Here is a 14,184-nt window from a genome sequence, read left to right as displayed (position 1 = left end):
GGTCTGGTGGCCTTTGTGAAGGAGGCTGAAGGTTTGATTGAGCGAGGACAGGCCGACCGACTTCGAGGGGAAGAAGGTATGAGGCTGTTGTCAGGGACCGTGGGGAGGTGACTGGAAAGGACAGTAAGGTGCAGCTTACAGTGGCACAGCGGGAAACCTGGCTGGGGAGTAGCAGGAAGCCGGCTTGATGGTGAGCATGGCTGTGCCCGGCAACCTTGCCGGGGTGATGGTCCCAGGCCTGGTCACACTCTGACACCCTCTATCCTCCTGTGGTAGCCCGAGTCACTCAGCTGATCCGGGCTTTGGGAGTTCCTGGAAGGCCTCCGTGGGTCTCTGAGTCAGGATGTCATGCGGAGTTTCACCAACTTCCGAAATGGAACCAGCATCATCCAGGTGCCTGCCACTCCAGCCTCTGCCCGTGTCCCACGCGTGGGTTTCTCGCTCTTTCCTCTGGGAAGGTCAGAGACCAGCTGTGTCTGAGCTGTGAAGCTCTGACCTCCTGCCCTGTCTGTCTGACCCCCGACTCCCCTCTGTGCAGGGGCGCTGACCCAGCTGATCCAGCTCTACCATCGCTTCCACCGGGTGCTGGCACAGCACAGCTCCGGGCGCTGCCGTCCAGGGCAGAGCTCATCAACATTCATCACCTCATGGTGGAGCTCAAAAACACAAGCCCAACTTCTGACTCGGTCCCGGGTGCGGCTCCCATGCGCTCTGAATGTCACACACTGACACTGGACCTGACTACTCCCACGGGCTCTGCATGTCACACTCTGTCCCTGGGTCCCCTTCCCTTCCTGTTGTCTCTCAGGCTCCCACACTCCTCACCGCCTCCGCTGCAGGATTCTGCCTCAGCAGAGTGTGCAAGTCTGCTCCTCCTGGACGTGGAGGGACGTTATCATTCTGTCCCTGTCGCCTCCTCCCTGTGCGTTCACACCTGTGAAAGCTCCCCACCTCAGTCTCTGATGGACTCTCAATCTTAGGACAGGCAGTGGAGGCCGCCTTCCCTCTCTTGTAGCTTGGTCGTCTGCGTCTCCACTTGAACATAACCCATCACCTCCTGCTGGGGTTCAGGCTGTCTGTCTGTCTGTCTGTAGGCAATAATAAGCACTTAATGTACTGTGACAGCGTCCCTTCCTTTGTCTGACGCCTTCGAGTTCTCCAGCATTTATTTCCTGTAGACCTCTCTGTTCCCAGCTTGGGGCATGAGGAAGAAGCGGGTGGTCACCTCGGTCTGTCACTGTTTCTGACCCAGGGTGGCTGGGTTGCTAGGAGGGACTGCTCTGTAGGTCTCCAGGAAGGTGGCACATGTCACAAGCCTGGGACATGGACTGCTTTGGGCCCTGTCCTGAGGCTACCGTGGGAAAGTCCACACGTCTGGGATTGTCTGTCTGAGCCCCTAAGTGGCTGTCACGGCTCCTCTGGGAGGGCTGCACCCCTGCACCCATATGGGGCCGGGTGACCTGGCTCCAGAGCACACGTCTTGTCTTTTCCATGTGGCCCTTCCTGCTGCCCTGCTGATGTGCCAGTGAACTGCAGAACAGAGCTTCTCAACCTTCCTGACGCTGCCACCCTTTGATACATTTCCTCACGTTGTGTGACCCCAACCTCAAATTATTTTCACTGCTATGTCTAATTAATTTTGCTACTGTTATGAACCCTAATGTAAATATCTGTGTTTTCTGATGGTCTTCACAACCCTATAAAAGGGTCTTTCAACCCCCTAAGGTTCATGACCCACAGGTTGAGAACCACTGCTCTAGAGTGAAGGACATCCTTGACCAAGTCTTTTGGGGGTTTTCAAGACAGGGTTCTCTGTGCAGCCCTGGCTGTCCTGGAACTCACTCTGTAGGCCAGGCTGGCTCGAACTCACAGAGATCACGTGCCTCTGCCTCCCAAGTCCTTGGAGTAAAGGCATGAGCCACCACCATCCAGCAACCCTGACCAAGCCTTAAAAGCCAGTGTGGTTTGTAGATCTGTAATCCCAGCTAATTGGGAGACTGAGGCATGGGATGGAAAACCTGCTTGGTTACAGAGTCAGTTCAAGGCCATCCTGGACCAGGTCTTAAAAGTAAAAGTGCTGGTGGAGAGATGGCTCAGCGGTTAAGGGCACTGGCTGCTCTTCCAGAGGTCCTGAGTTCAATTCCCAGCATCACATGATGGCTCACAGCCATGTATAATGGGATCTGGTGTCCTCTTCTGGCATGAATGTGTATTGCAGCTAGACCGCCATATACATGAGATCAATAAATCTTTAGAAATTAAAAAAAAAAAAGTGGGTGGGGGTGGGGAATGTCGTTCAGTGGCAGGAAGCTCGCCAGGCAGACAGCACTCTATAGGTTCCTTAGACAATGGGGGAAATTTCAGGTGAAAGAAGCGTCATGTCCTCCACCCCATCACGTTCAGGTCCTTGGCCAGTGGCGGCTGTGAGCCAGTGCACCTAAGGGTCTGGCATGTTGGAGCCCAGAGAAGGGAAAGGAAGGAGGAAGACTCTTGATTGGGTCACGTGTCTCGTGGGCGGAGTCAGTGCTGTCCTTATGGACCTTGCCCTGTCCTCCACCATTTTTCCCCTTCCTTGGGCCTAGTTTCAGCGTTTACAGTCTCTCTCTGGCTCCCAGGTTCCTTGAGACTTACCCGTCGCAGTACTAGGCTGTGCGGGGCGAGGGTAGGGGGCGCGGGGGACACAAGCTCACCCCAGACCCGGCCCTGGAGTCCTTCATGGTCCTTTCTCTCTCACCACACCTTACCACCTACTCCAGCCCCTCCCCAGGTGTCAGTCTTGGGACCCCTGTGTTCTGGTCTCTCCTTATAGCCCTGGCTGTCCTGGAACTTGCTGTGTGGATCAGGAACTCAGAGATGCTCCTGCCTCTGTCTCCTGATGGCTGGGATAAAAGGTGTTCAACAAGAAACCGGGACCCTCTCTTTGGGTGAGTTACATCAAACTAAGTTAGTGGGCTGAAGTGTGGTTCAGTTAGGACACGCTCAACATGCAGGAAGCCCTGGGTTAAATCCCGGGCCACGTCAACAACTAAAGAGAAGGAAGCTAACGCTGTGATGTGAGGGGCTGTGAGAGGACAGCCTGTTCTTCAGTGTGGTCCAGACAGCCTGGGAGGCTCCTGAACCCGCCAGCAGTTGGGGACTCTGCAGCCTGCAGGCTGATGGGACATTTAACTTTGTCCTGTGGGTCTCGGGACCCTCGGAAGCCGCGATTCCACCAATGGCCGTCAGGGGGCAGCAGGACCCAGGATCGGAGCTGGTCCAGGTCCCTGCCCACCTGAGCCCCTGTGAGCTCTGAATGATGGGGATGCAGGGGGTGTCGCCCATGCCCCTTCATCCCTAAGCAGAGAGGGACTTTCCCTTCAGCCCCGAATACTCTGTTTTGCGGTTTGCTCGAGTCCTAGTTATTTCCCGGCTGAAACTCAACTACAGAGGAAGATTTCTCCTCAAGCTCCTCCCCAGATCATTACTCAACATCACAGTCTCCAGTTGTGGAGAAAATCTCTCTGTCTCTCTGTCTCTGTCTCTGTCTCTGTCTCTGTCTCTCTCTCTCTCTCTCTCTCTCTCACACACACACACACACACACACACACACACACACACACACACACACACGATCCCGGCACCTGGCATGCTGAGACAAGACAGAAAGATCAAGAATTCAAGGTCAACCTGGGCTACTGCAAGATTAAGAAAACAGGCACACAGGTCAGCAGGTCTGGGGCCACTCTGCAGGGGGAGCTGTGTCAATTTCCCCTTCCCTTGCTTATCTCCAGGACCAGTGTGAACATCTAGTGCAGGGGACCCTGGAGTCTCGTAGGAGGTGCTTGGAGATGACCCCTCATGCTGTAACGACCCCCAGTACTGTTCAGGGTGGTCTGTCTTTAGAGAAATCTCATTTCCCTCCGTTTATTTTTCTTTCTTTTAAAAAATATTTATTTCTATGTGTATGGGAGTTTTGCCAGCGTGTATGTCCATGAACCATGTGAATGCAGTGCCCCAGGAAGCCAGAAGAGGGCGGCATATTCCCTTCTTACAGGAGGGTGTGAGCTGAGAACCTAACCCAGGTCCTCTGGAGGAGCAGTGAGCTCTCTTTATCCATGAGCAATCTCCCCAGTCCCATACTTATCCTTGGAAGTGACATCATCTTCATTTTTATTCTGAGTTTTCTGTGGTTCTTTTTTCTGCAGCTCAGGGCCTCTGAACCACCAACACCCCCAAACTCCCTGCAGAGAGAGTTTGAAAGGAGATGCTGTGTGTTCTCAAGGTCAGAGTCCAAGCCATGTACACACCGATCATAGAGAAGGAGTCTGTCCCCACTGTGTGCACTCTACAGGAAGGTCTGATGTCCTCCAGCACCAACACAATGTGAACACAACTCACACATGGAACTTTCCAGGTGGCCAGGTTCTCCTGGAAAGTCCCCAGCTCAACTGGGTGTGTTGACAAAGTGCTTCTTATACTCTACCCATGTCTACTCATTACATCTTTATCCCAAAGCTTTAGTGCTAGCCTTTGAAATAACCACAAACCCGTGTTCTTTGAGATTTTCCCCCCATATATTGGGAATGTGGCTCAGTGAATAGAGTTCCCATCTTGAACACCCAGGCCCTGGGTTCAATTCCCCAACACCTCCAAAACTAGTGTGGTGGCACACTGGATGGGCAGGAGAGATGACTCCGTGGGTACAAGGGTTTGCCACCAAGTCTGACCACGTGAGTCAGTCCCCAGAACACACAGTGGAAAGAGAGAACTGGCTTCCCCAAGTTCTCTCCTGACTATACACACACACACACACACACACACACACATGCACACACATGCACACACATATATACACACACACACATACACACACATGCACACACATATATACACACACACATACACACACGCACACACACGCACACACATGCACGCACACGGCTGGTGCATGCCCTCATTTGCACACCACACACACACAGTAATACTATAAACAGCTAAAATAGTTTAACATTTCCCTTGATTATCTTTGTATGGCTTAACTTTAAGTACTGATGGTTTCTCCTCACAGTGTGGGTTTTGGACACAGGCAAATTCACCCACTGAAAGTCTGGAGGAAAAGTGGACACAATGTATGCACTTGTGTTTCTGTGTTCTTTAACATGAAATCTTGTTTCCTCTTGATTTTAGTTACATTGATTTCCTAATTCTGTGAGGGGATGGGTGTGTCATAATGCCTGTGTGAGGCTCAGAGGATAACTTCTGGGAGTTGGTTCTTCCCTTCATGTGGCTTCCCTGGATCGAACTCAGGTCATGAAGCTTGGGGACAAGCCCCTTCACCCCCTGAGCCGTCTCGATGGTCCCCTTGGAGACCAGTGGGTTTGGACTTTTGCGTTAGAAGGTTCTCTGCATTCCTGGACTTGGTTCACAGGACAGCCGGCCACCCTGTCATTGCAAAAGGCATTTACTGCCCTGATGAGTAGCAGCGTTGCCTTGGGTTGCCCTGGCCAGCGGGGTCTTCAACGGGGACCTAAAGGGAGGGCCGGCGAATGAAAGGGACAAGAGACACAAAGAATGAGAGCAAGACAGGACGTCTGATCAAGCTCCAAAATTTTATTTTACTCTCAAGGCATATATAGGTAGGCAGAGGGGTTTGTGAGCAGGAAGGGACTTAATTATGGGGGTTGCAAGCAGGAAGGGACTTAGTTATGGGCTGTTCGGCCAGCAGGAAATGTTGCTCTGAAGGTTATCTATCTACCCTTGTCTAACTGCCTAATTGCTTAGCTGCAGCTCATTCACCTGATGTCTGAGGAGAGGTTCTGGTATCTGTGGGAAGAGGTTCTGGTGCTGTGGAGACTTAAGCAAGGCCTAGATCTAAGAAAAGAGGAGAGAAGCCCAAATATGGCAGCATGTGTGTCAAGGGTCGCTTAGGCTTATGGCTCCCGTCATCTCCTCCCTTTTAATTATTTATGAAGGGCCAAGGTGGGGCTACAAATTCGCCTGGTGGCGATGGGCGTTAACCAAGGAGGGGAAACATTGCCCTGATCCTCCCGGTTTATTATAGGTGTCTTTTGCTGGAGGAGGGGCCCTGGATGTATTCATCCTTAGACACCAACCCCTATGCGATCAGGGATATTCCTGGGGGACCCAGGGGCAGAAAGCTTGGTCCTACCCCTGCAGTGCCATTGGCCTCGCACCTTCCTTGGTACCCAAGCTCTTCCCAAGTGGGGCAAGCTTGCATGTTTCTGGGTTTTCATCCAGTTCCCAAAGGACAGTCATCACTGAAAGGCTCTGAGTGGCCTTGATTGGCAAGATCAAGCCGACGATAATGGACCTGTATAGGTTTGGATGCCAGGGAGTCTATTTGTTTTTTGATGAATCGGGTTAGCCTGCCAATTACAAAAGGACCCAAAGTTACCAATAACAATATGCTGACTAGTGGTCCTGTGAGAGGAATCAAAAGGGAGAACATGGATGATCTCCACCAGTCATCTGCCGTGGCAGAGAATCACTGCTTATGTAGCTCTAGGCTAAGTTAACGTAGCTTATTTATCTGGGTTTCTACCATTCCAGACTCGTTAATATAATAACAACACTCTTCCCTCAGAAAAAGGCATGTCCCACCCTTTTCTGCTGTCTGCAGGTCCAAGGCCCGTCGGTTTGTAGGGCAACCTGTACAAGGGAGGTTAGCTGCCTCTGGGGGGAGGACAGGGATGCTGCAGAAGCCCAATTGCTACCTGAAGTTGTTTGGATAGGAGAGCTGTTGTTATGAGGAAGTGACCCAGGGCTCCTCCTGCCAAACCTGCAGAGACCAGGGAGGTGATGAGGGAAATTCCAGCCACAGGGGCAAGAAGACAGCATTTTGGCTTGGGCCATTCCATTCTCTCCCAGTTACCTGTCCCTTAGCAGAAGAAATGGCGTCATGAATTGTGCAGTCAGAATAGGGGCATCCTTTGCTTTCCTCCCTCCAATAAATTTTGCAATTGTGGGCAGTCTGACCCCACCCCCAGAGAAGAAAAAGAAAAATTGTGAGTGGACAATATAAACTGCAGTCAGGTTGTATTCCTCCCAGTCCTTCTTGGCTTGTGGGTGTTGGCAAATGTTGATCTCACGCCACCACCGCCGCTGGCGTGATCTCCTGAAGCTTATAAGAACCTTCTTAATAGACAAAATCTTAGACATGTTAGCAACATAAGAGTGGTGAACTTTATCAGAGCAAAATTATGAATCCTTGGAGCCTCAACAAAGCATCAGGATAGCCAGAGAATGAAATCTGAAATGTGTCATTTATATATCTCCAAAGTCTTATATATCTTTTGACAAAAATTAATAAAATACATTTAGAACAGAATTTTTAGTTCTAATCATATTTCTATAAGTCACCATGCCTAGCTGTTTCCAGTGTGGCCTTGAACTCACAGAGATCCAGGTTGATCTCTGCCTTTGGAAGGCTAGGATTAAAGGCGTGTGTGCCACTATTTTCTGGCCTCTGTATTTAGTGGCTGTTCTGTTCTCTGACCCCAGATAAGTTTATTAGAGTGCACAATATTTTGAGGAGCACAATAACACCACAGTGCTATTTGGGGAGGTGGAGGTTTAAGAGCTGTGACTTGCTGGAGAAAGTGTGTTACTGGGGAGGAGGGGCTGTGAGAGTCAAACCATCTGCCTCCATGTTGCTGTCTCTGCTTCCTGTTTGCAACTGAAGATGTGAGCTCTCAGCTTCCTGCTCCCCCACCATGCCAGCAGCTCTGGCCTTGATTGTCTGCTGTGATGCACTCTTATCCACTGGAGCTGCAGCCCAAAGAAACCCTTCTAAATGTTGCTTTGGTCATGGTGTTTTATCATAGCAACAGAAAAGTAATTAACACAAACATAATTAAAAAAATAAAATTTGAGATGCTGTCACTATGTAGATGACGCTAGACTTGAAGTCACAGAGATTCACCTTCCTCTGCCTTCAAAGTGCTAGGAATAAAGTATGTGCCAGTATGCCACCCTAAAAAATAAATAAATAAATAAAAAATAAATCTAAAAAACAATAGTTTTCCTCTCTGTTCCTCTCCCCTGCACTCTGGACATCTTCCCTTCTGCCCTCACCTCCCCACACAACCTATCCTTGTTGATTCCCTTACACTGTATCACAGGCATCTTCCCACCACAGCACTTGCTCCAGGAGACCAGCAACTCTGTATCACTTCCTAGTGTGTCTTAGAAACAGGACTTCATCTCACATCTGGAACAGACTCTGTGGGCTGATCACAATGGACACTGCTGTGTCCTCTGCTTGAGGAGTGGATTTCCTCCACCCCCGATGGAGACAGTGACAGCTGACCAAGGAAAACATCCATCCAGGGTCAGCTCGCTGAACCCTGAGCTCACTGGTCACTCACAGGAGCCTGGGTGAGTCCGGGGATAACCATTCAGCTGCCCACCCCAGTGTGCATGTCACTCACACAGCTGCATCACTGCAGTCCCCTGCTCAGCTCCTATCAGCTCCACTCAATAGTCTCCTCTCCCTCAGGAACTGCAGCTGTTTTAACCCTGAGAGGGAAGTGCTACATTGTGTCAGCTCCGTGAACCTGTAGCTTCTTGTGTTTCCTGAGCCTCCTCAGCTGCTCCTGGCTCCAGCAGGGATGTTTCAGTCTAGAGGAAAATTCACACCCTCACCTTCCTCTTCTACAGAAGCTCCCTTGATTAATACAACCTCAGGCCACATGCTGGTGTGTCCAGTGCAGCACCAGGTCCCCTCACACTGAGGTCAGAGTCACCTGAGCTTCCCCTCAGCAAAGCCCTCCCTCTCCACCTGCCTTTTGGATCCATTCTCCTATTTATTTTTTATTCATTCATCAAAAGTTTATTGAGCATGAATGTTTGCTGGGTCCCAGGCACTGGAAGTCATCATCCCTCACAAGACAAAGATGGCTGCATCGTGACAGAGATTGTCACCTTCTTGGTCTTCAAACATCTCAGCTAAGGTTCCTGGAGCTCCTGACTTGAGGTCACAAACCTAGAAAACTGCAGGGGCTGGAAACGGGGGAAGGGGTGAAGTAATTTCCATCTCTGGTGTTCCCACAGTCTATTTTATAAAAGGTTCATTAATTGTATGTCTATGAGTGTTTTTCTTGGCTGTATGTGTTTGTACCATGTGCCTATCTGGTGTCCACAGGGGCACTGGAAACCATGGAACAGGAGATATGGACGGTGTGAGCCATGGTGTGGGTGCTGGGATCTGAACCCGGGTCCTCTGCAGGAGCAGCAAGTGCTCTTAACCCCTCAGCCATTTCTTCAGTCCTTGGGATCATTTCTTTTAAATAAACTTAAATCTAGAGTAGATTCAGCCTGTAAATCCTTGAGTCACCACTGGGCGCAGCACCAGGATTCCCAGAACCAGGGAGGGGGAGGGGACCTTGGACAGAACCCAGCTCCAACAGGACAGACTGAGATGAGACCCTGTGGATCCCTCCTCTCTGCTCATCCTACAACCCGGGTTAGATTCTGAAAGATGGGGAAGGAGAGAACCTCCAGGGAGGGGCCTGGAAGGAGGCAGGAGCCCAGGAGACTGAAGTTCATCTCCTCAGCCCACAGTCACCTGAGTCAGGGGCTTAGCTGGGCCTTGGGGGACAAGGATGGACAAACACCTCTTTTTTTTTTTTTTTTAAAGATTTATTTATTTATTATGTATACAGCATGTATGACTGCAGGCCAGAAGAGGGCACCAGATGTGATCATGGATGGTTGTGAGCCACCATGTGGTTGCTGGGAGTTGAACTCAGGACCTCTGGAAGAGCAGTCAGTGCTCTTAATCTCTGAGCCATCTCTCCAGCCCGACAAACACCTCTTAATGCTGTCACTCAGGGAGCCCAAGGGACAATGAGACAGGCACCATTCACAGGAACAGGAACAGGCCTAGTCCTCCATACAAACTAAAAAGACAAGAAATAAACAGAGAAGACGGGGTGAAGAGCCATGGCCAGGTCAGAGCCCAGGCTGACCTGTCACAGCAGCCCTGGCTGCTCACAATCCTGGGGACAGGACAAGGCTCTGTCATCCCAGTGTCCCTGTGATCACACACTCTCAGCATGTGGTTCAAGTGATGAAGAGATCAGAGCCAGGAGGTGACAGAGCTGAGGAGTGACCATGTCACAGCCAACATTGGACTGAGCTCCACCTGGGTACAGTCCTGGTCACACTCAGCTCCCACAGCCTCATTTTGTCCACCAGATACACACAGCATAATGAACACAGATTCGGGAAGGTTCTCCATGATGCCATTTATTTCCTCCACAAGCTCTAAGTATTTCAATCCTTTAATTTACCCGCCAATCCACCTGTCAGATCAAGGACGTGAACAACCAAGTTCACATTCAGATTCTTATTTTCAGTGGGGAGTCAGGGGCTGCAGCTCAGGGCAGCATGGAGGTGACAGGATGGAGATGTCCCCTCCTGCCTGCTGGACCAGGAAGGTTGGCTATGGAAGGGAACACAGGCAGTGCAGGGACAGGGTCCTGGCATGCAGGGTGGGAGGGATGGATTCCCCAGTTCTTCACATTGAGCCCACAGGGTCACAGGGAACATCAGACACTGTTGCTGAGAGTGAACTGAGGGGCTGAGGACGTCACAGGAGAGACCTGAGCACATCTCTGTCACTCTGTCAGGCTGGGCAGCTGTCTTCACGCTACAAACAAGAGAAATGAACAATCACTGTGAAGACAACACCCCAACACCCACCACTCACTCAGAGGGGATTCTGGTAGTCCCTGAACCCCAATCATGTCCACTTTGCCCCTCCCAAAATCAGTCCCCAGAGTGTCACCTTTACAGTCTGGGAGAGACACATCAGAGCTCTGGGCACTGTCCCTGCCTAGGGTAAAATTATATAAAGTCACAGGAAGGTGAAAACATGGCCTCTAGAAGACTTCACTGGAGGAGGTATTATGGGTTGGCAGAGCTCCCCAAATACTCCAGCTTCACCCCAAGGGCCTCAGGGACAATCCTGCTCCCCACACTTACCTGAAGCCGGAGCATAGTTCCCTCCTTTTCCACCTGTGAGGAGAAAAGCTGTGAGAGACCAGGAAAGACCCCGACCCTAGGAAGTTTCCAGAACTGACTGCAGACCCAGGTCAGAGACAGGAACAATGAGGGGTGTGAATGTTTCCCATTAGTGAGGCAGAGCACACTTCTAAAAGGGGCTGAGAGAGAACCAGACCTGACCTTTCCTACCTGTGTTTCTCCTCCTCATCTTCACAACAGCCACCACAGCTCCAATGATGGCCACAGCTCCAATGATGGCCACAGCTCCAATGAGAACCTGAACAGCAATGTTTGCCATGATGGGGACAGTGGACTGAGGAGGCTCTGGAAGGGAAGGACAAGATGGGAAGGTGAGGGTCATGACCCCAGGTCTCAGCCTTGACCCTGATCAGGGTCTATAGAAGGCTCCAGCTTCCCCTGACCCCAGCTCTGCACCCACACCCTCCTTACCCCATCTCAGGGTGAGGGGCTCAGGAAGACCCTCATGGACCACATGGCATGTGTATCTCTGCTCCTCCCCAGAAGGCGCCACCACAGCTGCCCATTTCTGGAAGGTTCCATCCCCAGAAGGTCTGGTCTCCACCAGCTCCATGTCCTGAGTCTGTTCCTCCCCATCCCTCTGCCAGGTCATGGAGATCTCAGCAGGGTAGAAGCCCAGGGCCCAGCACCTCAGGGTGCCTTCTCCTTTCAGTGTGGGGTGATGGGTCACATGTGTCTTTGGGGGATCTGTGAGGATGAATAAATAAATCCCCCAATTAACAAGACAAACTGAAATCTGCAAAGACAAAGTTAAACCAATGCTGACACTAAACTGTGTCTGTTTGGACAATTCTGTCATCACACTAGTGACCTCAGGGAGAGCTGGTCCCCTCATCACAGAACTGCACATTTACAGTTACGCTGACCAGCATAACTGTCTGTCCAGTGAACAGCCATCACCAAATGCAGCAGAAATGTGGTGAACCTCTGACACTCAGCCAGAGAAAATGACTCCCCAAGCCCTGCCTCTGGGGGACAAGACACAAGGTATTGTCACCAGGAGCCCTGGAAGTGTGCTGTGGAGCCCAGGGCAGCACTCCCTGGGACACAGCGGTGCTCACAGGGGTGTGTGGATCGTCCCTGTCACTCCTGTCCTGGAGCTGCAGAAGACCCTGTCTCTGAGGAAGTTCAATTCCTAATCCACTGGGGCAACACTGTGACTTGTTGGGGCCAAGAGAGAGAAGGAGGGCTCTGGATGTTAATATGGCAGACAACAGTCTAAGCTTACAGGAACCTTTCTAGTGTAAAGGAAACACTGACTTGTCTAATTATCCAGATTAGCAGTTCCCCCTGGCTCCTGTGGAGACTGATGCAGATGATAACACGAGGGGAGAGAAGCAATATCACCCAAGTGAGGGGGATAAAAAAAACTGACTAAAAGCAAAATGACATCTTACAAAAAAACAAAAAAACAAAAAAAAAAAAAGGAAGAAAGAAAGAAAAGAAAAAGCCCCCCACAATATAGTATTCACCAGGGCACCCCATAAGTGCTCACGTGACCATTCTAGGGATAGACAGAGTTGGGGTGTGGGAGGATGTAAACCTCACCCACAGGAATCTGGGAGAATGCATTCTTTGGAATGTTCTAGAAACTGTGTAACCAGCCTAGGGTAGGGGCGTCCATGTCTCCCATCAGGTAAAGGAGACTTCCGGTCCTGGCATGTAAGGCTGACACACTCAGGTGACAGGACTCAGTTTCCACAACCCTGGTGTGGGCAGAGACCCCGGCCTGGAGAGGCCATGGCTGACAGTGGCTGCAGACTGCAGGAGCCACTGTGGTTAGGTCGGGATCTCCTCTCCCTCCTCTGAGACTGATTTGCAGCTCTCCAGGGAGAAGGCTGAGCCTGGGAATCAGTGAGGTCCCTGCCATGCTGGATCAGGAGACCCAGGGACACTGTCTGCCCTGAGACAGGGGCATGACCCCAGCTGAGGGGTTTCTTCTTCCCCAGGACTGAGCCCCGCCCGAGGGCAGAGGGAGGAGCTGCCCGCGGCTCTGCACCTGTGCGCTGCAGCGTGTCCTTCCCGATCTCCAGGTATCTGTGCAGACACTCCACGCACTCGCCCTCCAGGTAGGCCCTCTGAAACTCGGCCTCACCAGCCTGCTGGAACTTGCGCCAGGAGATCTGCGCCGCCGTGTCCGCCGCCGTCCACGTCGTCAGGTCGTCGTTCAGGGCGAGGTAATCGCGGCCGTCGTAGGCATACTGATCATACCCGCGGAGGAGGCGCCCGTCCGACCCCAGGTCACAGCCTTGCATCCACTGGATGGTGTGAGAGCCTGCAGGAACCCCGCGGTTAGTCCCGCCCACCCGCGGTCAGCCTCGCCCACACCCGAGGTCAGCCCCGCCCCGCGGCCCCGCCCCCTGCGGACTCCCCTAAACCGAAAGGGAAACCGGGTCCCGGTCCCCGACTCCTCCCGAACCTCGGACCCGGGACCCGAGGCGACTCCGGTCCATACGTAGGGACGTGAAGGGGTCGTGACCTCCGACCCGCGTCACTCACCGCCCTCGCTCTGGTTGTAGTAGCGGAGCAGGGTCCTCAGGTTCCCTCGGAAAATCTGCTCGTTGTTCTTGGCTCTCCGCGTCTCCCTCTCCCAATACTCCGGCTCCTGTTCCACCCACGGCGCCCGCGGCTCCATCCTCGGAGTCTCCGCGTCGCTGTCGAAGCGCACGAACTGCGTGTCGTCCACGTAGCCGACTTCCGTGTACCGGGGCTCCCCGAGGCCAGGCTGGGACACGATGGTGTTGAAATACCGCATGGAGTGCGAGCCTGGGGGCGGCGCGCGGTGAGACCCCGACCCTCCTCCCGGGACCCCGGGCGGGTGCGCGGGCCGGGAGGGGAGCAGGGCGCGGGGCTCGGGACGCGGTGGAGAAGGGCGGGGGGGTCTGGCTGGGCGACGCGGGGACGCGGCTTCCCCGGGGCCGCCCCCGCCCTCCCCGCAGAGTCGTTTCCCTCCCGACCCCGCACTCACCCGCGCGGGTCCGGGTCGGGGCCAGGGCGGCCGCCAGCAGCAGGAGCAGCGCGCGCGGAGCCATCGCCCCCATCTCGGATCTGGGGCGTCTGACTTCCGCGGGCTGCGTGGACTTTATAACCCGTGACCGCGGCGACGTTGATTGGTTCTCCGGGATCTCGACACCCAAT

At 52.7% G+C, this 14,184-nt stretch overlaps 1 protein-coding gene across 5 annotated transcripts in view; it reads right to left on the bottom strand.

The window, feature by feature from the left end:
* The window catches only part of LOC114686366 (H-2 class I histocompatibility antigen, L-D alpha chain-like), a 293,638-nt gene that overhangs the window by 44,559 nt on the left and 234,895 nt on the right, over positions 1-14,184 (bottom strand). Inside the window, exons 1-8 of one of the 5 annotated variants that reach the window (XM_028861032.2) lie at positions 14,015-14,126; positions 13,546-13,812; positions 13,046-13,321; positions 11,458-11,733; positions 11,197-11,331; positions 10,987-11,019; positions 10,790-10,837; positions 10,227-10,651 (exon numbers count right to left, since the gene is read on the bottom strand). In XM_028861032.2, the coding sequence (XP_028716865.1) occupies positions 10,647-10,651; positions 10,790-10,837; positions 10,987-11,019; positions 11,197-11,331; positions 11,458-11,733; positions 13,046-13,321; positions 13,546-13,812; positions 14,015-14,087 (1,113 nt within the window). In that variant the 5' untranslated portion in view covers positions 14,088-14,126 and the 3' untranslated portion in view covers positions 10,227-10,646. Of the gene's footprint in view, positions 1-10,226; positions 10,652-10,789; positions 10,838-10,986; positions 11,020-11,196; positions 11,332-11,457; positions 11,734-13,045; positions 13,322-13,545; positions 13,813-14,014; positions 14,127-14,184 lie in introns of those variants that run through there. The other 4 variants (XM_037199750.1, XM_037199755.1, XM_037199746.1 and 1 more) reach the window with 4 other exon arrangements.

Source organism: Peromyscus leucopus, chromosome 16_21 (genome assembly GCF_004664715.2).
Source record: "Peromyscus leucopus breed LL Stock chromosome 16_21, UCI_PerLeu_2.1, whole genome shotgun sequence".
NCBI classification, from domain to species: domain Eukaryota; kingdom Metazoa; phylum Chordata; class Mammalia; order Rodentia; family Cricetidae; genus Peromyscus; species Peromyscus leucopus.
The sequence above is the reverse complement of the archived record's forward strand: the minus strand, read 5'-3'. Positions and strand labels throughout refer to the sequence as shown.